We start from the raw sequence: 24,537 nt of genomic DNA on the forward strand, positions 1-24,537 counted from the left end.
ATAGGCACAGAGCCCTTTATTAGGGATTCCTCTGGCCCCATCTCTCTCCCAATATTTAGACAAGGGACCCTTTGCCTCTTGCCTTCCCTTCACAGGTAAACCCTCCCAATCCCAGAGAGCATCAATCAACACAGACTGCTACATTTTACTTTATTTTGCACATAATGAAGATAACTGACTACGCAGTTCCAGAACTGTTAGTATTCATTAATCAAGAAGTAAATGAGGTGAGAAGACAAACTTTTAATTTCCTCCCAAACATACTGCAAGTATCACAGAAACTTGTAACAACACATGCAATACAGGCTGGTTTCAACATACAGAGAGCCCAAGCAAGAAGGGTGAGTCCTGAAGATCCATGTGGGTCACAGGAGGAGCAGTGCTCCAGGAGGCTGGAATCTACCCAGTCTCTCACCCCGCTCCCACACAGAACTACCCTGTGAAGTTCTCTGCCCCTTGTCAGATTCAAATCCAAGAAGCTCTTTCATCCCACATTCCGGGCTCATCACTACCCCCCATTCCAAGGTGGTTAATCCACACACAGAAATCCAGGCAGAACCAAATATACTTGCCCAGCTGTGTTTCATGTGGCATTTCCACAAACCAGGCTCCAGCTCAAATTCTGTACAGGAAGTTCCCATTGCTGTCAAAGAACTCTCGTCCCCTCTGCACAACTTTGTTGCTAAAGTTCTGGTCACCTGGCTTCCCTGCCTTCAACTCTGCCAGCTCCTTGTCACTTGGCAATCCATCACTGTCAGTTCCTCTAGTGCCTCCACAGTCACTGGTGGAGAACTTCTGCAGCTCTCTCGGATGACCTAGGGCTGCAGCAGCAGGCACAAAGCTCTTCTCCTCCTCCAGGCCCTGGATTCCTTTATTCCTTTCCTTCTGTCTCCTTGGTGTATTTGTTCTGTGAGTGTTCAATTCTGTCACTTTCAAAGCTGTGCTGTGACCATGGCCTTTGGATGAGGCTTCATCCCCTGGCATCAGCAAAGAGCCCGTTACAGAATGGCTTGCAGAAAGCGGTGCTGAGGTATCCCCAGAGCCTGGGAGCTGCTGGAGTGAGCAGGCAAGCCCAATTTTCTTAAGGACTTTTTGATCCTGCTTCAGTTTCTGCTCTAATGTAGGCACAAACTTGCTTTTTAAAACTCTTCGGATCACATCAGTGCTGACATCAAAGCCTTCAGCCAATCTGGGAACTGACCAGGACTCTGCAAATTCCCTGTGTAAATACCTATGAAAAAAAGAAGCAGGTTTTCAATCTGTGAAGAAGTCTCCTATCAGAACAGTTAACTGATAATACTAGTGATAAATACATGAAAAGAAGAGGGCTTGGAAAAACTGCAAACGCAGTGTTTATCTTGTGCCACTAAATGGCTGCGGTCCATTCCTGTGTGCTAACAGCGACACCCAACTACTCTTAGTCATTTCATTTCATATCAACTGAATTCCTCTCTCACTGCATGGCAGGCCCCAGTTAGATCCTGGGGATGCATGACGACTGTCTTTCCCTTCAAAGAACATACAGTCTGGTGGTGGAGACAGATACAGTAACATACAAAAAAACTATGAGAAATATCCCAGCAGAGGATGCTGTGAGAGCACCGGGGAGGGAGAGGCAGGGACAGGCTATCACCACATTTGCAGGGTGGCCCAGGAATGGCTTCAGGAAGTCCACGCTAGAGCTGGTCTGAAAAGATGAGAAGTTGTCATAAGCTGGCAGAGGGGAGGAGAGGAAGAAAAGGTCAAAGGTACTGATGGTAGAGTGAGCAGCAGGTGGAATACGACGAAGCACATCACCTTTGCTGGGAACAGCTCAGTCTGTGTGACGGGGCAGCAGGAGCGGGAGCATGTCATGCTCAGGGATTCCGGAGCCCATCCCAAAGCAACAGTGAACCAAGGACGGAGTTTAAGGAGCAGAATGCCATGAGCAAATTTTCATTTTGAAGCTCAGTCCAGTAGTAGTGAAAGAGGGCAGTCATCAGTTAGATTCCCTGAACTATAACCTGTAACCTGCCTTCACTGACCAAGCTTGCTTTAACTGTTCATGCAAACTGCATACCCTCCAAGCTTCACATAGCCTAGACAACGTCTCACAAGACTCCTTTAAGTGCCTCCTATAGATAACACCTCTGACCAGGGGTCACTCTGGTAACAGTTGCTTAAGTTGTTGTTCAGGAACATGGGGCTAGTTTTGCCCAGTTCAAACTAGTTGAGACCACTGACCATTCAGCTGGGCCTGTACAAGTGTCCAATGGGTGACCTTTCAATGTCAAGGGCCAAAAACTCCATCCTCAGATCATGCTAATGCTGCCGACCATTTTCTGAACATGCACCCCATGAAGAACCAGGTAATTCAGATACCCCTATGCAGAGCACCAATTACTTCACCTTTTTCTAACATGTAATCACTTTCCCGAAGCCTCAGACCACCCTGCTTCTTTACCCCATAAATACCCTAAGCCTCTTTCTTCAAGGAGGCAGATTTGAGACTTGTTCTCCCATCTCCTTGCTTGGCTGCCTGTGAATAAACCCTTTCTCCGCTGCAAACCTCGGGGTCTCAGCAATGGCTTGCTGTGCATCAGGCAAATGAACCTGGTTCAGTAACAGTAGTTTCTCAGTGCAAGACTAGAGATGGAAAGATCAGGCAAGAGGCTGTCACAGTAATCCAGGCAGTCTGAGCCGAGACGGTGGCAATGAGAGCAGAGGAGGAAAGAGACTTGAGAAATATTCTAGGAAGGCCAAGTGGTTACACTTGGTAAGGAACTAAATACTGGGCGAAGAAATAGGCTGAGATTCAGTATCTTTTTTTTTTTTTTTTTTTAGTTAATTAATTAATTAATTTATTTTTGGCTGTGCTGGGTCTTTGTTGCTGCACAGGCTTTCTTTAGTTGCGGCGAGCGAGGCCACTCCTTGTTGCAGTGCGCGGGCCTCTCATTGTGGTGGCCCCTCTTGTTGTGGAGCACGGGCTCCAGGCACGTGGGCTTCAGTAGTTGTGGCACGCGGGCTCAGCAGTTGTGGCTCACAGGCTCTAGAGCGCAGGCTCGCTATTTGTGGTACACAGGCTTTGTTGCTTTGCGGCATGTGGGATCCTCCCGGACCAGGGCTCGAACCTGTGTCCCCTGCATTGGCAGGTGGACTCCCAACCCAACCACTGCGCCACCAGGCAAGTCCCAAGATTCAGTATCTTTAGAGTGGGTGATTGGTGGGACCATTCGGGGTTATAGCAAAAATAGGAGCAGAATGAAATTGTCAGGGAATAATGATGAATTTTATTTTGTACATGTTGAGTTTAAGGAACCTGTGTGACAGCCAAACAGTGATATCTAGTGCACAGTTGACTATATAGGGTTCAGAAGAAAAACATGGACTGGACATGATAGATCTGGAAGTCATAAGCCAATAGCAGGAGTGGTTGAAGCCATGCAAGTGGCTGGCATTAGGAAAGGAAATATGCAGAGTGAGATAAACGACCAAGGACACAATGCTAAAAACTACAATAATTAAGATACAGGAGGAAGACGGGGAGCCCATGGAGGAAACAGAAAACCAGTCCTAGAAAGAAGAGTGAGTGGTAGCCTGGGTCAAGGGAGAATTTCAAGAATGCAGACAAGGTCAAATGCTGCAGAAATGTTAGTTAGGCTAAAGCCTTGAGTGTCAGTTATGCCAAGCACTGAGGAAGTCCCTGGTAGATTTGTGGATAATAGTTTCATTGTTGTGATGAAACAAACAAAAATGAGGGTAGGGAGCCAGGGAGCCAGCAGGGAACTAAAGGAGGAGGGAGTGTAGTATAGCCCTGACAGTTGGGTTTCCTTTTCTTTGTAATCCAAGTGACTGACTTAAGCTTTGCTTGCCAAGGCATGCACTTCAAAGATGACTATCTCCAATAAACACACTGCCAGCCACACAACTAGATAAAAAGCTAGGCTTCCCCCCAACCCTCCACTGAGGCGCGTTTGTTTTAGAGATTATGGTTGGCTTCAATAACTAACTACTTGGGCCACTTGCTTTTTCTCTTCTTGCGCTTTAAATTCCTGTTATGGGACTTCCCTGGTGGTCCAGTGGCTAAGACTCCATGCTCCCAATGCAGGGGGCCCGGGTTTGATCCCTGGTCAGGAACTAGATCCCACATGCTGCAACTAAGAGTTTGCATGCCACAACTAAAGATCCTGTGTGCCGCAACTTAAAAAAAAAGACCCCACATGCTGCAACTAAAGATCCCGCATGCCGCAACAAAGACCTGGCACAGCCAAAATAAATAAATAAATAATTTAAAATAAAATTTAAAAATTTAATAAAATTCCTGTTAAATTCACCAATAAAGAGCCCTCAAAACCCTAGGCCCCTACCCTCAACCCCAATAAAAGAAGAACCCCAGGGGCTTCCTTGGTGGCGCAGTGGTTGAGAGTCCACTTGCCGATGCTGGGGACGCGGGTTCGTGCCCCGGTCCAGGAAGATCCCACATGCCGCGGAGCGGCTGGGCCCGTGAGCCACGGCCACTGAGCCTGCGCGTCCGGAGCCTGTGCTCCACAACGGGAGAGGCCACAACAGTGAGAGACCCGCGTACCGCAAAAAAAAAAAAAAAAAAAAAAAAAAGATTGAGAGAGGAAGGTAAGGAGGAGACCAAGAAGCTTTAAACAGTTCTTACCTAATAGCCTGTTTTTTCTCTGAAATAAAAAGATATTTATTGATCACAAAAGGGCAGATGGAAGGGTTGAAAAGGCTGCTGTTCAAGATAGGAGAGGAAGCTGACAGGAGGGAGCTGCTACAGGCTCATAAAATCTTGATCAGCTTTATAAAACCCCCTTTATTCTAAGTCTCAATCAATTCCAGAGTTATTCTGATAGGAATGGAAAAAGGAACATGACCTACAAAGTACTATTTAGCAATATTTATCAAAACGCAAGTCCATTTGCCCTTCGGTTCAGTAGCAACCCTACTTCTAGGAATGTATGCAACACATACATTTATGTAAGTGTAAATACTACTGGCAGATATTTAGAGTATACAGAGTTATGAACTGGAGCACTATTTGTTACAGCAAGTGAGTGGAAACAATTCAAGTGCCCACCATAAAAGACTGGTAAAATAAGCTACAGTTTACTAAGCATCTACAGAAAAGCATGAGGAGCTCTCTCTTCGGAAGTGAAAAGAGCTTCAGAATATATTAAGTGAACAAAAAAAAAGTACAGAACAGCATTTATAGTATTCTACTGTTTGTGATTATAGAAGTGAAAATAAAATTCTGTATTCATACGTGCTTGCTTCTATTTGCATAAGGAAACCTAGAAAATGACACAAAAAACTATTAAAAATAGTATCCATAGGAGACTAGAGGGGATTAACACCTCTCAATGCGTATGCCCTGTTATACTGTTCTAATTTTGAGCCATATGTATTATCTATTCAAAACAAAAAACTTAAAATTTAAAAAAGGATCTCTTTTCTAAGATACGGATCCTCTCTTCAGAGCAACGTAACCATGGAAGCTCCATCCCTGGTCCTTAGATCAAGAATGTCATGATCTACTTACTATATACGGGTTAAATGTTGTGACGCCTGTAACTTACTATTTAAAAATTTCAGCAAAAAATGAACCATGTCATAACGTTAAAAATTATTACATCTAGATGGCGGGCTCATCGACGTTTATCTTATTACTTGACTTTTCTGTTAGAAATCTGGAAAGATAAAAAGCAAAAAATACAAAAACAACGTTCTAAGTTCTGAGCTCCAGTATCCTTCACTTCTCATCACAGCAGATCCTAACTGCCAACAGTCTTACCGGATCTGCTCCACGGCTTCCCACGTCAGGGTCCTGGGCGGGGAACCTGGCGCCTCCATTTGCTTCCGAATTTTCTGGAACCGGATAGCTTTTCTCTGTCGTTTCAGGGCGCTGAGAGAGAGAACCAATGGCAGAAGCCATGCGTGGAAGCCAGATGGGTGGTTTGAGAGCCCTGGGCTCAGTCAGAGCGCCCAGCCCGCTTCTCTTTGCAAGGACAACCTGGCCATATCTGTCAGCCTAGACCTGCTCTGAACACCGCCCCAGAAATCTAACACCAAGAACAACAACAGCCCACAAGCTGTTGCCGAATTCTTTAAACGGGTGATGAAATACGTCCTTGGTGAAGGGACTCGTGGTCCCAAAGGAGCTAACAGCTGCCCCTGTGCCCCTGACAATGGGTGAGAAATAAGGGCCGCCGCAGGACGCCCGGCGCCAAGGGGGCGCGGCCTGGGGCGCCCAGGCCCGAGGCCCTGCTTCAGGCTGAGGGCCCGGGAAGGAGCCGGTACCTCTCCACTTCCTGCAGCTCCCGCTCCTCCGGCTCCCAGTCGGAATCGGGGTCCGGCTCCCGGCCGACAGATCCCGGGATCGCCACGCCCCGGGTAGCAAACCCACAGCGAGCGACCGCGGCACGGACAGCCCCGCCCAGCAAGTAATTCAGAGCAACCGCCATGTTGTCGAGAAAAAGCCCTCCCCTGCCCCCGCTACCCTTCAGGGTAGAGCCTGAAGCCGGGGGGCGGGACCGGAACTGGGCGGGAAGGTGAGGGGCTGGCGCGTCTTTTCCGCTTCCGTCTGAGGGCGTGACTTCTGGGCTTGAACTGCTCTGCCACCCGCCCTCACCCGTTGTAATTACAGATCAGGCTTCTGGTTTTCATCTTAAGTGCAATGGTGTCCACTTGTAAACTAGCACTCCAAGTTATCATAGTCTTTTAGGTTTCTGATTATAGAGTAGTATCTGTTAATTACAGAAAATTTAGAAGAGCAAAAAGAAGATAAAAACCTCTAATCTTACTGTGAAATAAGCATATTGGCTATGACCATGGACTCTAGGGCAGGACTTACCGAGTTTGAACCCTGGCTTTGCCACTCATTACCTTGTTCTTTCTTTATTCCTTCCTTTCCTTCCTTCTTTGTTTTAGATGAAAATGGGATCATACAACATTTTTAAATGGCTGCCTAGTATTCTGATTCTATGATTGTACTGTTGTTTTTTAAGTCCAGTAGTTTTCAACCTTTTTTCCTCATTGAAAGACATGTGCACAGTCCAGTCTCGTGGGAATACCTAGGGTATTTACGGTTATACTTCACCTTCATTAACACAGACATTTGAGTGCCTATTGTGTGCCAGGTCCTCAGGATATCATGGCAAATCAGATACACACTGGCCTGCATATCGCAATGCAAGTGGTGAAGAGTGATGCTATTACAGGAATAATCCTCACTCTACTCAAGTTCATTTTTATTATCATTAACAAATTATAATTGAGTATCAGCAACACATTACCATGTTTGTAACCCATCTTACAATTAAAACAACAGTGGGTAAACAATACTGATTTAAACAATAACCTATTGAATGACTAAACTGTTTTCTCTGTTTCATAATTATAAACCTTCTTAGGTAATGGTTTCTAGAGGAGCTTTGTTGAAAGTAAAAAGAAAAAAAAAAAGAACAAACCCCATAAAGTTCCTTACATGCTAATAGGAAATAGCTGTAAAATGCATTGGTAAGTAGGGTACAGACATTGTGAAAGTTATGCTATTGTCTGGGTAAAGGGAGAAAAACAATTTATATAAATACATGTATATATGTGCCTTAAATGTTTGTGAAAGTATACACATGACCCAGGGAACATTGATTGGCTCCAGGGAGGAAAACTGAGTAGCTGGAGGAGGAGGGTAGGAGAGAGACTATTCACTGTGTCTTTGGAATTTGCATAGATAATGCATCACTTATCTATGATATGTGGTGTATTATCGATGCAAAAAAATGTTTTTAATAGCTAATCAACCCCAGACTGCCTTCTCCATCTAGAGAAGGACTTTTACTCTCAGGAAAGTAATAAAAGAAGGTAAGTTACACAACTAAACACACGTCAAACACCTGAGGCCCCTGGCTTCTCTTGACTGTTGGTGGCACTGGAAAAGCCGCTCCATGACTCGCCACTTATCCTCTTCTGTCACCTTTCTTTTGTCACAGCCCCGGAGGTAAACAAGGGTCATGGCATCAGAGAGAAGTGCATCCTTCACTTCTCAATCAAGGTGTGAGTCGGTGGTGAAGCTTGGAGAGTGGTTTACCTGCCGGGAGGAGTCATTATCCATCCCCTTCCTGGACCACCTGAGCACGTCATGATTCTTGCAGGCCCAGCTGGAGGTTCTAGGAGAGACATCCCCCTCCAGTGGGCCCCCCGTTCGTGGCCTCAGCCAAGGAAGCTGGATGCTCTGACTTCCAAGGCCACAGGACTCTGCCACAGAGATCCCTCCAGTGCATAGGCTGGTGAGAGCAAATCAGACAGCCTGACTCTATAGCGATAGTGTCCTTAAAGGCAAGGCTCACATGAGGAACTTCTGGCTCACATGAGGAACTTCTGGGATCCAAAACCTGGGTTCCTATGCTGGAGGCCAGAGACCACCAAGATCGGATTTAGCAGGTCAAAAGTGCAAATGTCTTACACCTTCTGCTAGATCCTATCCACCCTAGTGCCTCTGCGTCCCCCATTCTGTGTTCCACCACCTGAGTACACTCGTAACCCAGGTGTCCTGTTTGGGGGCAGACCTTGGTTTTGCAAAGCCCGGGAGATAATCCTCACCTCCAGCAGCCAGGGCTTCTGCTTGTGGTCCAGCAAAATGTCAAAAGCGAGGATCTCAAAACAGGCACATGTACCTCCACTCAGATACTGGGGAAAACAGGTTCGGTAGCTGTGGCGAAGAACAGAATGTGCCGAGATGATGGCTTTGATGATGATGTCCTCAATGTCTCCCCACAGCTCTCAGGGGTCGCAGCTGTGTTCTCGCAGCCAGGCGTTGAGTGTTGACAGCTTCCTGTGAGGCCCAGTGCTCAGAGGAAGACCAGTGGGGCCGGGCTGCAGACGGGAAGCTCCCTAACACTAATCCTAATTCCATGCCTAGGTTCCTTGTGCTTTAAGGGGCTGCCGCCAGCTTGGAGCAGGGTTTAATTATAGGGTAGGGTTTGGGGTGCACTTGTTGGTCAGGCACAAGACAGGGGTCTATAAGGGTTGAGCCAGCTCAACCTCCCAAGGGCCAACTCAGCTCTGCTGAGACTGTGGGGCTAAAGGGCAGAGAAAGAGGAGAAAACAGAGTAGGGCATACCTCTTACTGCCCACAGCATCATCCCAGACAAAATTCTCATGGTGTTTGTTGACGGCATAGTTGGTCAGGTGCATGCAGGTGTCATCCTGGGAAGAGAGTGGCCCCGTGGTCAGGCTACTTCCATGCAGTTCTTCTCTCCAGCCCTTCGTTGCCTTCTGATTACCTACCCTGCCCCTGGATGGCTCATCTCCTGTCCCTCTTCATGGAGGACTATCCTGTAAGCTCCTGGGGAAGGGGTGTGCCCTTCCTGCAGGCATGGCTTTTCTGCAGTCAGCACCCCCTGAATGCTGTCCTTCCAGCCAGGTGCCAAGGTGCTCCAGGCTTCACTCCTGGTTCATGTGTGACAAGCTAGCTGCGTGACAAGCCCCTCTACCTGGTTTCTCCACAGAACCTCAGCACTCGTGGCAGTGGAAGAGAAGAGGGTGCTGCCCTGCACCCCAGTGCTGCCGGCTGGCCTCTTTTTTTTTTTTTTAGGATTTTTTTTTTCTAAAGAATTTTTTTTTTGATGTGGACCATTTTTTAAAGTCTCTATTGAATTTGTTACAATATTGCTTCTGTTTACATTTTGGTTTTCTGGCCAGGAGGCATGTGGGATCTTAGCTCCCCGACCAGGGATCGAACCCACACACCCTGCATTGGAAGGCGAAGTCTTAAACATTGGACTGCCAGGTAAGTTCCCCAGCTGGCCTCTTACCAGGTTGCTGTGGCTGGGCTCCACGTAGGGCATGGTGGCAAAGCCGGCCAGGCCCTCCTCATACATGGAGATCCGAAGAGGGTCACAGGATGTGATCAGGACATAGATTCTCATGTCAAACTTGAAGCCATCAATGAGGAAGGGCTGAGAGCAGGCAAACCCACCGGGGAAAAGTAATAATACCGTGGTCACTCAGTATCTGCAGGAGATTGGATCCAGGACCCCCACCCCCCATGGATACCAAACTCCACGGATGCTCAAGTCCATTGTATAAAATGGTATCAGCCCTCCATATCCACGGGTTCCAAATGTGCAGATATGGAGGGAGGGCCGACTGTACTTTTGAAGTACTTACTATGTACCATAAACTGTTGTAAGCACTTCAAATACATAATAACTCATTTAATTTTCACAGTAACCAAAAAAAATTTTTTTTCACAGTAACCATATAAGGTAGTTACTGTTTTTATGCCCATTAACAGATGAGGAAACTGAGGCATGGAAAAAGTTAGAAATTTGCCCAAGATCACATATCTAGAAAGTAGAGAAACTCAGGTTCAGAGCAGGTTGGCTCTGAACCATGGCCCATGCTGCCTCCCAGATAACGAGGATGGCAGGAAGGATAGAAGCCTAAAACTGTCTTCCTCCCTGGCTTTGGGAGAGATGAGGCACCCAGTGCTGGCAGAGGGACCACCAGGTCCCTCTGAAGGGTCCTGAGGCACCCTTCACCTTGGAGATGTACTGCTGGCAGATCATATGTTCTCCTGGCTTGATCTCCCATGGATTTCGGGTGATGAAGATGCCACGTCCCTGACAGCCCCTGTCTGGCTTACAGATATAAGTGCGGGTTTTTCGCTGACGAACATAGGACTGGAAGTCCCTATAGCTATATGCGGAGGAGGGTGGTGGTCAGAGGGTTTCTGTGCATGATGGCTGAACCAGGACCCTGGGGAGTTCTTCCTGCTGTCCAATCCCTGCTCTTCCTGGAGTACTCAGTCTCACACCTACTTTTCTCTTTTTCTTTTGTTTTTTTTTAATTGTATAGTTGAGGTACAACATTATATGTTTCAGGTGTACAGTATAGTTATTCACAATTTTTAAAGGTTATACACTATTTATAGTTACTTTAAAATATTGGCTCTATTCCCTGTGTTGTACAATGTATCCTTGTAGTTTATTTTATACATAATAGTTTGAGACCTACTTTTCTTTAACCTTCTCTTTTCTTTTCAGCTAAAACTTCCCTTCTACCTCCATCCCCCTGAGACATTCTAGGTCCCAGAGCCAGAGTCTGGTGGGAACTGAGATGGCGAACCCTTTCCTCCCCCAGAATCTCAACCTGGGGAGCCAAGCTCACTAACTCTTCAGGGAGGCACCAGATGCACGGGAAGATGTTGCACTCAGTAGGATAGAGTTTCTGCATGCGGGTGAGGCTCTGAGCCAGCAGATCTTTGTGGCAGATTTCTGTCATGCCAGGGAAGTGGCTGATTTTCTGAAACAGAGCCAGTTGGTTATACTATCGCCCAGAGTAAGAGGCAGTTCCTGGGGCCTGAACATTCCAGATAGCAGTGGAAAAGGGCTGGGGAGGTCAAGGGAGAAGTCACAGTGGAGATAAACACTGCACCTAGTCCCCAAGGGAGAAAAGGAAGGTTCCCTAAGGCAGGTGGGAAACTGCCGTTTGGCCTCTCCCCAAAATACACATACACAGCAAGGTTAGCAAATGAGGGGCAGTGAGAAGGGCTAGCCAGGACTTTGGGCCTTCTAGCCACCTTATAACATCCCTCAGACTACCGGGGACTAGCCCTATAGGAATAACTGGTGCAGAATAACACAAAGCAAATGAGAAAACATTTCCCCAAAGAGAAAGGAAACTAAGGAGCAGCCCCAGGGAATGCACGGCAGTGGCACTCTCAGAGGGCAAGGCATTGCCAGGGTGGCCTGCTGGAAACCCCCGCTGCTCTGGCCCTCAGGCCTGGGAGGTTCAGTGCTCTCTGGTTTTTCCCCTCATGAGCTGGGTGAGCTGAGTATTTCTGAGCCTCAGTGTCCTTAACATAAGGGTATTTTGGGGGAATTCCCTGGCGGTCCAGTGGTTAGGACTTGGTGCTTTCACTGCAGGGGCATGGGCTCGATCCCTGGTCAGGCAACTAAGATCCCACAAGCTGTGGCTGAAGCCAAACAAAAGAAAACAAAACAAAAAAAACATAAGGGTATCTGTTTGGGGATTTAATGAGGTGAGAATGTAAAAGCACTTAACAGTGTCCGACCTCAATAAATGCTGTTGTTGTTATCCTCATCTCACAACTGCTCTCTGCATGCCCCTTCTTAGGGGCTTTTTGAGCGCTTCTAGCAGTCTCTTGCTCTTGCTCTTCTCCCATAATTCGAGGGATAGGTGATAGTCTCAGCCCCCTGCTTGCCTTCCCTCAAAATAAGCCTACAGACACTTTTAAATTATTTTATTGCTAACCACCACAAAGACCCAATTAGAGGATAACAAAAATACCATGAAGAAGTAATATCTGGGGCTTCCCTGGTGGTGCAGTGGTTAAGAATCCGCCTGCCAGTGCAGGATACACGGGTTCAAGCCCTGGTCGGGAAAGATCCCACATGTGGCAGAGCAACTAAGCCCATGTGGCAAACTACTGAGCCTGTGCTCTAAAGCCCGCGCGCCACAACTACTGAAGCCCGCGCGCCTAGAGCCCGTGCTCCGCAGCAACAGAAGTCACCGCAATGAGAAGCCCGCACAACTGCAATGTAAAGTAGTCCCCCCAGACCCCTCCCTCCAAGGAGCGAAGAAACAGAGACCCAATGCAGCCAAAAATAAATTAATAAATTTATTTAGAACAAAAGGAAGTAATATCTTCTTGTGGACCCTGATCCATCTTTCCTAACTTTCTTGCTGCCATGCAGGACCCCGCACTGACTCTTAATGGATGTGGAGTGCTAGGCTAAGCTGCTTGGAAGGCTGGATCATTCAGCTGGCTCTACTGTTAGCTCTGAAGCTCCCAGTCTTCCCCCTAAGATAGGCTCACCTGCCCTGGAGGGCCCAGCTGAGCTTGCTTCCAGGCAAGCAGCATATATTGAGATAGGATGTGGCCAGAAGACACTTCCTTCAGGTAACAGAAGTTCCAGAGACCCAAGAGGAGAATATTTCCATTGGTGCAGAAGCCCCTGGCCATGGCCTTTCCTGCTCTGCATAGGGGTATAGCCACCAAGAGTGGCAGCCTTGGGTGCCTGGGTGCGAGGGTAGGAGTAGTCATTCTGGGGCATAGTTCCTTTAGGATCTTGGGTCTGGAGGTTGTACCTGAAATCTGTTCATGTCCATGACACGTTCCAGTGAGACAGAGCAGTCTGTCCAGTACACAGTCCACTCTTTATCCTCCCCCACCTCCTTCAGGCCACACAACTGGGCTGCCCGATGCACTGTGGAGAGCGGGAGGTCAGTGGAGCCAGCCTGGGCACTGGCAGCAAACCTTGGGACTGCAGCTGGGTTGGGTAAGGAACAGACCTGACCAGAGAGCGGGTCATTTTTTTTAGCTCTGCTTACCTCAGTTTAGTTACTATTATGACAATTCCAAGTTCATGAGGCTGTCAGGGTCCTTCCAAAATTTGACAGAAAACTAGAGACTGGATCTCTGTTCCTGTGAGTCCTCTCAATTAGGATGGTTTCTGGCCTGCAGAGCTGACCCTCGGAAGGGGTCACACTGGCGCCTTACACTTTGGGGCACCCATAGCACAGATGCCAGTGGTGATGAGGAAGAAATGACTAACCTAGCTGGTGTTTTTTTTTTTTTTCTTAATTGCTGAAGCCACCTCAAAAGTTGCCTTGAAAAAACAGTTTTAACCTGGTCTCATCTCATTTCTTGTAAAATCCGGGGTGGTGGGGGGAGGGATGGTGATTTTTGTCACTTTTTTCTGGTTAGCTAACTGGAGATTCCTACTCTACTGCTGAGACTAACTGGAACAGTGATGTGTCAGCTACTGGTAGCTGAGTCAGGAGGCTCAGTCCAGGTTATAGGCCAGCCTAACAAGATCCAGGGGCTGGGAGCAGATTGGGGGGACCATCTCCAGAGTGAAAGCCACAGCCCTAAATGTCCTCTTATGCCCAGTGGTGTGAGTGACGAGCTGGGTGCTTACCACTTTCATACTTGCAGTTGGTCAGATTGATGGCCAGGGGTCTGGAATGGAGGAATAGCAGAAATCAGGCAGAAGGAGAGAAGGACCCTGGGCTGCCAGGCACCCAGAAGAAGAGACACCCAACAGATTAACAGTGCAATTCATTTTCTCTAGAAGCCACTTAAAGGAAAGACCAGGATGACATAAACGTGCTGAAATTCTAAACTAAGCTAGCCCAAGTGATTCTGAATTTTGTTTTTGTTGTACAAAAAGGCTAATGACCTCCTGTATTTCCTGTTCTCTTTCCTAGGCTAAAGGGAAGACTTTGGATCCCAGCCTGACTGCTGAAGGGCAGAGGGTTACTCTCTGGAGCTGGGCAAGTGAGGGGGTCCAGGGAACGGTTACCTGTGTTTCCGCCTTCTCTTTCTCCTCCCAACTTCTAATTCATCTGGGTCAGCTGGGGTTATGATTTTCTTTGGTATTTTCTTGGCTACAATGGATAAAGGAACTCCATTCCTAAATGCATTAGTCAGCCTTTGAGAGTGCCTGCTGAGAAGGGTTAGAAGGCATGGTAGCTTCCCCTTTAACACACTCCTCAGATTCCTCTTCTTCACCATAGTTTTCCTCTGATTCACTGGTCTTACAGGTACTTGGCTCCATCCTCTTAGATTCTGAGGCGAGAGGGGTGGGAGTGAAATGTATATGACTTCCCTCCAGGCCCAGGAAGGACGGCAGGAATCCACCCAAGGACCTTCATGGTATTATAAGGGCATGTTGCTGCTCCTTCAGAACAGAGCAGTCCCACTACAGAATGGGATGTTTCCAAATAGGTAATGGGGTCCGTGAGATGCCTATGAGATGTTGTCAGATTCGCTGACAAGCCGCAATTATCCAAGATCATTCCATACAATACTCTGGGGTGCATGCAGGGGCTGAACTGAGCTGATAGGGACCATGACCATAGCTTTTTTGTTCTTGAATGTGATGGGGGATGGCTGGGGGTGCTGGGGGGACCTTCACTTTGAAAAATAGAGCTGAAGACCAAAGGTCGCCTAGGTCAGCCTTTTCCCTGCCCCATGATTCATTTTCTCCATACAGACACACTGGGGCCAGGCACCCAATGGCCAAGACCCCCTGGGCTCTGACAGCGGAGGGGAAGCCCCCGGCGGACACTGCCCACCCCAGGTTCCGAGAGTGGAGGTACTGCCGGGTCCGCCCCTATCGGCCTGGTGCTGGACTCAGCTGGTCGCTCACGACCGCCCTTCGGCCGGCTCCCGCTCCTTCCCGGGCGTTGCTGGGCCTCCGGGACCGCCTCCTTGTTCCACAGGAATGGCTGTCCCCGGTGATCGCGAGGGGGGCCCGCTCCCCCCTGCACCCGGGGTTCACACCTATCTTGGAGATCCCGGCGGCGCCGCCTTAAGCAAGCAGGCAGCCGCCGCCGCCGCCGCCATGGACACGAGGGCGGCCCCCATTGGAGAAGCGTTCTGGGGGCGGGGCCTTTCCGAGAACCACACCCACTTGGGTGCCAGCAGAGGCCATATTGGGCGGGTGCCCGAGACGTTTGCCCCAGGGCTGCCGTAGGACGCGCAATCGAGCGCCTGGCACTGGAGGGCGGATTCTTGCGGCAACTGACCCGATGCGTGATAGGACTTCTAGTCCTTCCGCTTTCACGCCAGTTCGCACGAGCCCCACCCCCACCCTTTCCTGAATCCGCGGGCCAAGCTCCCGGAATTTGGCCAACGCAGTGTTCGGGACGAGTACCTGCTTGCCTTCCTTCAGTGTTTTTAGTAACCATGTCTAGAGCAGTCCCAGCACTTGGGAGGGACGGCCGTGATTATCACACGTGCCCTGGAGGTGCTCCTCAGACTGCTCCTTTACTGTCGCCATCTTTTCCTGATGTCCATCCGCTTTACCCCTGATTGCCACCTCCGCCAAACTCCGCCCAATTTGTCACTTGAAGATTATCCCATGTGCTTAAATCTAAAGGACACTTTAAAAATTTCGCTCCTCTAAAAAGACATGTACATTTTCCGATTCATAGACTTCTTGACCTCCCTTCAGTGTATGATACTCTATTACCCCCTCCTTGAAATGCTTTGGAGTCCCTTGCCTTTCAGACGCATACTTTTCTCACTCTTTCGACAAATATTTAACGTTCCAGGCACTGTTCTAGTACCTGAACCACCATTTCTTGCCTGAATTGCCACCATTAAGCAGCCTCTTAATTAGATTCCCTTATTCTATTTTTCCTTCCTTCATCCATCCATCCATCCACTGCAGCTTAAGTATTCGCCCTAAAATGCATATTTGTTACTCCCCAATTTAAAACTCTTCAAGGTTTCCCATTAGATCAAGTCCAAAACCCCTTAGTACAAGAGACCCTCCATCAAAAAAGAAAACAAACAAAAAGCAAGCAAAGCGGTGGGGAGGCCCTGAGCTGGATTGTCCCTTCTTACTTACCTACTGTGCTCAAAGCCCAGGGCTCTGGATACAAAGGGTCTCCTAAGTGTTCCATGTTCAAGCTCAGAAAAAGCTTCCATAAATGCCCCCCCCCCTTTTTTTTTTTTTGCAGTATGTGGGCCTCTCACTGTTGTGGCCTCTCCTGTTGCGGAGCACAGGCTCCGGACGTGCAGGCTCAGCGGCCATGGCGCACGGGCCCAGCCGCTCCGCGGCACGTGGGATCTCCCCGGACCGGGGCACGAACTCGTGTCCGCTGCATCGGCAGGCGTACTCTCAACCACTGCGCCACCAGGGAAGCCCATAAATCCCCTTCTTGACGATTCACAAAGTATTCATGGCTAAGAAGTACCACCATAAAGAAAACCTATTTGACTTTTACTTTTTGTGGAAAAACTTATTTGGGGCCAGAGAAGGCTTTCCTCTGAACATTAATCCTAAGGAAAAACTGGGGAAATCCTGGTATTTGGACTCATCACCTTCAACACACAAAGTCCACTTTGCTCTAATGGTCATCTGCACTCCCTTCAGAGAGTGAGCGAGCAAAATAAAGTGATGTTATTGGAGCCCATATTTGCAAAGGCTTGCACAAAGAGGCATTAAGCTGAAATTACTGCAATGTGCCCAAAACATGAGGGTGACCAAAAACTGTTTATAGGAATTTAAATGTTAAACTGATTTTCTTATGAAATGGGTTGTGATGCATATTCTGCTTCATCTCAATGAGACTTTATTAACATGGCAGTCACACGGGCACAGCCCCAGCTCAGCTTCAGGTGTGTGACTGCCTGTGATGCAGTCCTGACTCCACTACTTTTGAGCCATCTGACCTTAGACAAATTACTAAACCTCTGTCAGCCTCCATATCTTTGTCTGTTAAATGGGAGTATTAAGAGGAGGACCTGCAACTTTCAAGTTGTGAGGACACCTTGTTTTCACATGAAATGATGTATGTGAAGAACACTCAGCTCAGCTTTGGGGCTGAAGGAAAATTCAAGGTGGCCAGGTAGGCGAAGAATGCTATAAATAGGGCATATGGATGGAGGGGACATATGTAGGGGCAGGATGAAGAAATACAACTCAGTGGTGGGCAAAGGGAGAACAGGCAGAGAGGCAAGAACAGAGGAAGTGATAAACTATCACTTTGCTAAGATTTGATAAGAAAGGAAGAGAAAAGTTGGCATATACAAGTCAGGAGTGTGTTAATTAACTCTTGCACACACTCCCTTCTTAACAATAGGTTTGACATCCCTGGGGCTTATCTAAGAAGAAAGGTGAAAAGCAGCAGATACATCCATGAGGGCTCATTCATTCGATTTATTCCAAGGTATCCTCCTCCTTAAAGAGACCACTTACCAGTTCTTTATCCCTCCCCTTAGGCTGAGACAGGTGAGAAGGCATTCATGAAAGTGCCCACATGATCATGATGGACAGATTTCTGGAAAGAGACTTAGATCGGTTACAAAATAAATACTTCTGGAAGGATTACTGTTCCTCCTTGGCTATCAAGGCCACCAGTGCTGCCTGCACCTTTTCTGCCTGGTCTGGGGGCAGCAGACAGTCTCGGATGATGGCCAGAGCCACCGCCTCTGTCAGGCTGCTGAAGTCCTGGGGTGTTTTGACAGGGAGGTGCCCGGCCAGCTCACAGAGGGCAACATTGAAGGCCTCGCCTTCCTTTATCCCAAAGCTGGACTTCCGGGCCCAAAGAATTACTCGGACCCCCGTGAGGGCTGAGGAAGATGATGTCTTTCCAGGTGGAGCGCCCCGGGTCACAAACAAGTTATGTGCAATCTCGTGGTCAGCCAGATAGTCAGTGGCCCGACATACCCTGCTTATCAAGGCTTCCAAGTCGGGCCCTGGCCCGCTTGTGTAAAAGAGGAAGCCAGGAGCTGGGAGGGCCTGGAGCAGATGCAGACGGCCCCCAGGATCCAGGGGTTCGCTTGGGGCCCCCTCCACGGGCAGTCTGTGGGCCAGGTAATAGCCATGCAGGTGGAGGTGGTTCACTGAGGCCAGGCCGCCCAGGCTGTTGAAGCCAACTCGGAAGCCTGGGTGTGAGCTCAGCAGCACAGCTTCAACCCCGGCCTGCAGTGCCCCTGGCAGCAGGCGCTGGGGGAGCCCTCGGGCGGGCTCGGGCACCAGCAGCACGTGGCCCCACTCCAAGGGGCTGACATTGATCACCACGAGGATGTCGTCTTGCTGGAGAGCACTGGGGAGATCGGGGTCCCGGTGCAAGCGGAAGAGGACTTCTCCTGGCCGGATCTGGTTGAAGTTAAACTGTTCAGGGTCAAACGCCTGCCTCACGCTCCTGATGTTCTGGGGGCTCCTTCTTTGCACACCTCGCTCCACATTCAGCTGAGCCACAAAACCCACGGCACCAGGAAGGGTTTGGGTCTGCAGGTCCCCCAGACAGTAGCGGAACAGCCCCAGCTCCATCCGCTGCCTCCAGGCCAAGCAGAGGGCAGAGTCAAAGCGAGACAGTGGCAGTGTGTCCAGAAGGCTGGGTCCGCTCCTTGGCCACTGAATCCCTTCTGGCACGAGTTCCTTCTGCCCATAGACAAAGTCAGGAATGCCGTGCCCTCCCCAGTCCTCACTGTTTGGAGGTAGCAAATAGGAAGTTTCACTTGAACCATGTGGAATAGCCATGGGGCTGACCTGAAACAATCATAAGGTGAAAAATATATGATGCTATCCCATTTCCAAAGATTTTATTTTTATTATTTATTTATTTATTTGGCCGTGCCATGCAGCTGGCGGGATATCAGTTCACTGACCAGGGGCCGAACCTGGGCCACGGCCGTGAAAGCCCCAAATTCTAACCACTAGGCCACCAGGGAACTCTCCTATTTTTATTTTCAAATAACCTTTACTTTTTGCTCTGATTATAAAAGTAATATATGCCTCTGGTAAAATATTTTGAAAACAAAGAAATCACTCATAATTATCACCTGCAGATTAGCATACGTTTTTACTGAATTAAAAATATAAATCAAATTCTTTCTCTTTCTAAAAATTATATATATTGAGTAAACTTTCTTAATGGATTAAAAAAATAAAGATAAATTACAACCCTTATTCCAGTGCCCAGGGAAAAATCACAATTTACATTTAGCCTCATTTTCATATGTAGATGGATCTTGACTTTTTTTTTTTGCCTGTGCCATGTGGCATGTGGGATCTTAGTTCCCCGACCAGGGATCAAACCCGTGCCCCCTGCATTGGGAGTGCGGAGTCTTAACCACTGGACCACAGGGAAGTCCCGGATCTTAATTTTTTAATAAATCTTTAACTGTTGTACATTTAGGTTGCTGCCAATTTCATACTATTATATACAATGTTGTGATGAACATCCTGTGTATCTGTCTTTGCAGATGTTTTTATTTTCCTTTAAAATAAAATCTTAGTAGACCACTGGTCAGAGTAGGCTCACAGCTCAGGCTTTTGATACATAGTCTGTCAAACTGCCCTCCAGAAAACTGCACCAGTGTTCCAGTGCATGAGAATGGCCAAGGTTTCAAAGCTGACCACTCCTCTGTGGGAACAGCTTTTCCACTGTTGTGTAGTGATTCCAAATGGCCATGTATAGAACCATTTGGGTGAGGATGGCCCATCATAAGCGCCCTAGGCCAATCCTTTAAGGCAGAAATATAGGTGCCTGTCTTCATCTCCCACTGGGCCCCTGGAGCCCTGTGGACCCAGAAGTGTCAGGGGGATGACCTGCTGTTGGCCCAGATGGGACTTCAGAATGAAGCTTACCTCAGTAGAGTTGCCTCAGTACAAGTTTGGGTACCCTCAGCTCTGCTGGTCCAGAAACTTCATATTAGTAAAACAGAAAAAACAAAGAACATACAAAACAACATATTAAAAGTCAAGCTGAGTTTAATGAGTATAGAGTTTCAGTTTTGTAAGATGAAAAAGTTCTAGAGACTGGCGGCACAACAATGGGAATATACTTAACACTACTGAATTGCACACTTAGAAATGGTTAAGGTGGTAAATCTTACGCATTTTTTACCACAATAAAAAAAATTTTTTTTAACTCGAGCTAAGCATAATATTGACAATAAAACATAAAATCTTTAATTATTCTATTGAAAGTGAGCCTAAGACATTTCTCCAAAGATACACAAATGTCCAACAAGCACATGAAAAGATGCTCAACATCACTAATTAGGGAAATGCAAATCAAAATCACAGTAAGATACCACTTTACATCCTTTAGGATGGCTACTATCAAAAACAGAAAATAACATGTGTTGGCAAGGATATGGAGAAATTGGAACCCTTGTGCACTGCTGGTGGGAATGTAAAGTGATGCAGCTGCTATGGAAAACAGTACAGCAGCTACTCAAAAAATTAAAAATAGAATTACTATATGATCCAGCAATCCCACTTCTGGGTATATATCCAAAAGAACCAAAAGCAGGGTCTCAAAAAGAGATATCTGTACACCCATTTTCATAGCAGCATTATTCACAATAGCCAAAAGGTGGAAGCAACTTAAGTATCCATCAATAGATAAATGGATAAACAAGATGCAGTATATACAGACAATGGAATGTTATTCAGCCTTAAAAAGCACTAAATGCTGACATATGTTACAACACGGATGGACCATCAGGACATTATGCTAAGTGAAATAAGCCAGTCACCAAAGGACAAATATTGTATGAGTCCACTTATATAAGGGACATAAAGTGCTCAAATTCATAGAGACAGAAAGTAGAATGGTGGTTCCCAAGGGCTGGGGGGAGAAAATGAGGAATTGTTTGTTGTTTAATGGGCATAGAGTTTCAGTTTTGCAAGAAGGAAAGAGGTCTGGAGATTGGCTACCAAACAATGTGAATATATTTAACACTACTGAACTATACACTCAGAAATGGTTAAGGTGTTAGATTTTATGCTACGTGCTTTTTTATTTTTTAACTTTTGAAGACTGCCATATTTTTTTTAAAATGTTTATTTATTTATTTATTTATATTAGGCTATGTTGGGTCTTTGTTGCTGCGCATGGGCTTTTTCTAGTTGCGGTGGGCGGGGGCTACTCTTCGTTGTGGTGTGCGGGCTTCTCACTGCAATGGCTTCTCTTGTTGACGAGCATGGACTCTAGGCGAGCAGGCTTCAGTAGTTGTGGCACACGGGCTTCAGTAGTTGTGGCTCACGGGCTCTAGATCACAGCCTCAGTAGTTGTGGTGCATGGGCTTAGTTGCTCCGCGGCATGTGGGATCTTCCCAGACCAGGGATCAAACCCATGTCCCCTGCATTGGCAGGCGGATTCTTAACCACTGCGCCACCAGGGAAGTCCCTATGCTACGTATTTTTAATTTTTTTAATTTTTATTTTTTTAAAACTTAGTGGTATTTTTATGGAGGAATGTTTTTTAAAATTTATTTATTTATTTATTCATTTTGGGCTGTGTTGGGTCTTTGTTTTCTGTGCGAGGGCTTTCTCTAGTTGCAGCCAGTGGGGGCCACTCTTCATCGCGGTGCGCAGGCCTCACTGTCGCGGCCTCTCTGGTTGCGGAGCACAGGCTCCAGACGCGCAGGCTCAGTAGTTGTGGCTCATGGGCCTAGTTGCTCTGCGGCATGTGGGACCTTCCCAGACCAGGGCTCGAACCCGTGTCCCCTGCATTGGCAGGCAGATTCTCAACCACTGCGCCACCAGGGAAGCCCTGCTACGTGTTTTTTTTTTTTGCGGTACGCGGGTCTCTCACCGTTGTGGCCTCTCCCACTGCAGAGCACAGGTTCCGGACGCGCAGGCTCAGCAGCCATGGCTCACGGGCCTAGCCGCTCTGCGGCATGTGGGATCTTCCCAGACCGGGGCACGAACCTGTGTCCCCTGCATCGGCAGGCGGACTCTCAACCACTGCGCCACCAGGGAAGCCCCTGCTACATGTTTTTTAATCACAACTTTTAAATGTCAAGATGGTAAATTTCATGTTATGTATTTTTTACCACAACTTGAAAGAATTTAAGTGAGTCTCAAAATAGATTTAAGAAATCCAACAATTTGATGAGCTAAACCTAAGTATTCACTTACTCTCTCATTCACTCATTCATTCATTCATTCATTCAGAATCAATGCCTACGTCATCCCCACTGTTGACACTCTGGGGCCACCTCTTCTGTGCACCCTGCTCCACGTTCAGCTGAGCCACAAAACCCAAGTATTTATGAAGTAACTGCTGTGTATGAGGCAATGGGGAAATGGTAGCAAATAAAGAGAACAAAGTCCACACATATCCCTACGGAGCTTACATCCTGGGGTGGCGTCAGATGATAAGCAAAAGGAAAATGTTAACTACCCGTGGTGATAGCATTTTGTGGGAAATAAACAAGTGATACAACAGAGGGTGACTAAGAGGTGGGATCAGGGCATCCCACTTCCACAAGAGGGCGGGGCAGGGCCCTCTGAAATGACAGCTGAACTAAGACAGGAAGGATGAGAAGAGGCCTACAATGAAGAGCTGAGGAAAGTGTACTCTAAGCAAAGGAAATTGTAAGTCCAAGGCCATAAGTCTCGCAGGGCAGGTGGCTGGCCTGTTCAAGGAACAGAAAGGAGGTAGTGTTACTGAGGTATGGCTGACCAGGGGAGGGGGCCCCCACATGAGGCTGGAGAGGAAGGCAGGGGCCAGATTAGCTGCAGGGCCTTATGCATCATGGTCAGGAACTTGGATTTTATTCTAAACAGAGTAAGAAATCACTGGCAGGTTCTAAGTATAAGGATCATCTGGTATTTTATAAACTTTTTTCTAACTGTTGTGTGGAAAATGGATTGTAGGGGAGCAAGGGGAAGCAGAGATCACATTGGAGGCCACTCTGGTGTCCAGGTGAGCAGTGAGGGTGACTGGACAACACAGATGGCAACAGAGACAAAGGAGCTTGGGGATACGGGTCATGTTTTGAAGGCTGAACCAACAGGGCCTGCTGACAGGCTGACTAGGGGGACTGACAGAAAAGGAAGAGCTGGAAGTGACTCGGCATCAGGAACTAGGCACTGCAGTGACATTTACAGAGATGGAGATGCTGGGGAGGTGGGGTGAGAATAGGTTGACTAGAGGAAGGGAGAGACCAAGAGTTCAGTTTTGATTATTGACTCTGAGATGCAGCCTGGGCATCCAAGAAAAGTGGTGTAGGCAGTGAGACAGTCAAACCTGGAGGTTAAGGGTAAGGTCTGGGCTAGATACAAATTTGGAGTAACATTAAAAGCCAGGGGCTAGGACCAAGGACCTAGGGCCAAGATGATACCAAAAGGCTAAAAATACGAGTAAAGACATATCAGTCAATAGAATCAATAGAAAGTGGGTATGGTTGTATTTATATTCAAGTGAACTAGGAGGCAAAAACAACACCTAGGAATAAAGAGGAATACTTGAAAGTGACAAATCATAGTGACCACACAACAGGACTGAACCTACATAGGAAAACCAGGAGAAAGGGCACACTGTTCGCATGTCTATGTCGTGCCAGGCATGGGTTGGGGGCTTTCCAAGTCCACTCAGGTGACCCTCACAACAAGCCTGTGTAGTCGGTATCATCCTGGCAGGATGGTGAGAGATGTGGTTTTGGAGGCTGACAAGGTGTTTGAATTCTGGCTCTTCCATTCACTAGGGATGTGACCTTGAGCCCCTAGAACAAGGTCGATTTCCTCACCATGGCCTCCGGGCTCTCAAGGCTTAGCGGTGCCTCCCCCTCTCACCTCCTCCCAGTCCACTCTTCCCCTGGCCTACTCTGCTGCTCACTCTTCCTAAACTTGCTCCTGCTCAGGGCCTTGGTGCTTTATGTTCTCTCAGCCTAAAATACACTTCTCCCAGGTATTCTTCACATGCCTGACTCATTTAGGTCTCAAACATTAAACATCAAATATCACTGCGTCAGACAAACCCTGTGTGGCCATCCTATGTAATGTCTCAAGGAAAAGAGGAAGAGGGAAATAATATTACAAGCAGGGAATGAAATGTCTTGGAAAACGAAAAAAAGTTAGAATTCACAAATCCAAGGGTTGGTACTTTAATAAAAAAATGATCAATGAACAAACCTTTGAAAGATCCAATTAAGAAACAAAATAATTGTTTTGTTTAAAAATAGCACTACGAGTTATTTTTAAATCAGCCACTCAGTTTTATCACTGTGTCAAGGGTTGATCGGGCACAGGAAGGACAATATGC

The 24,537-nt window shown here is 47.5% G+C and overlaps 3 protein-coding genes across 3 annotated transcripts; all 3 read right to left on the minus strand.

Annotated features, from left to right (window-relative positions):
• Positions 1–223: 223 nt before the first annotated feature.
• On the minus strand, positions 224–6,452 carry NGRN (neugrin, neurite outgrowth associated; the record flags this gene model as incomplete). The annotated part of the gene is made up of 3 exons (XM_079700586.1): positions 224–1,231; positions 5,783–5,893; positions 6,289–6,452. The coding sequence occupies 3 exons, from the start codon at positions 6,450–6,452 to the stop codon at positions 616–618; spliced, it is 891 nt and encodes a 296-aa protein (XP_079556712.1). The 3' UTR covers positions 224–615.
• Positions 6,453–7,864: 1,412 nt separating this feature from the next.
• Positions 7,865–14,576, minus strand: TTLL13 (tubulin tyrosine ligase like 13; the record flags this gene model as incomplete). Its single annotated transcript, XM_079699068.1, is given in 12 exon segments — positions 7,865–8,032; positions 8,036–8,077; positions 8,590–8,769; positions 8,773–8,821; positions 9,110–9,195; positions 9,804–9,947; positions 10,533–10,689; positions 11,165–11,295; positions 13,105–13,223; positions 13,938–13,978; positions 14,322–14,444; positions 14,446–14,576. Coding segments are annotated over 12 exon segments (1,371 nt in total).
• A 3,113-nt stretch (positions 14,577–17,689) lies between these two features.
• On the minus strand, positions 17,690–19,020 carry GDPGP1 (GDP-D-glucose phosphorylase 1). Its single transcript, XM_079700434.1, has one exon. It carries the CDS (start codon positions 19,014–19,016, stop codon positions 17,859–17,861), a length of 1,158 nt encoding a protein of 385 aa, XP_079556560.1. The 5' UTR covers positions 19,017–19,020; the 3' UTR covers positions 17,690–17,858.
• Between the last annotated feature and the right edge of the window lie 5,517 nt (positions 19,021–24,537).

The sequence above is a fragment of the Hyperoodon ampullatus genome (assembly GCF_949752795.1).
Source record: "Hyperoodon ampullatus genome assembly, chromosome: 3".
NCBI classification, from domain to species: Eukaryota; Metazoa; Chordata; class Mammalia; order Artiodactyla; family Ziphiidae; genus Hyperoodon; species Hyperoodon ampullatus.

Bases quoted from the DNA above. Each gene is read 5' to 3' on its own strand.
- GDPGP1 (XM_079700434.1), bottom strand. From the start codon at position 19,016: ATGGCTATTCCACATGGTTCAAGTGAAACTTCCTATTTGCTACCTCCA.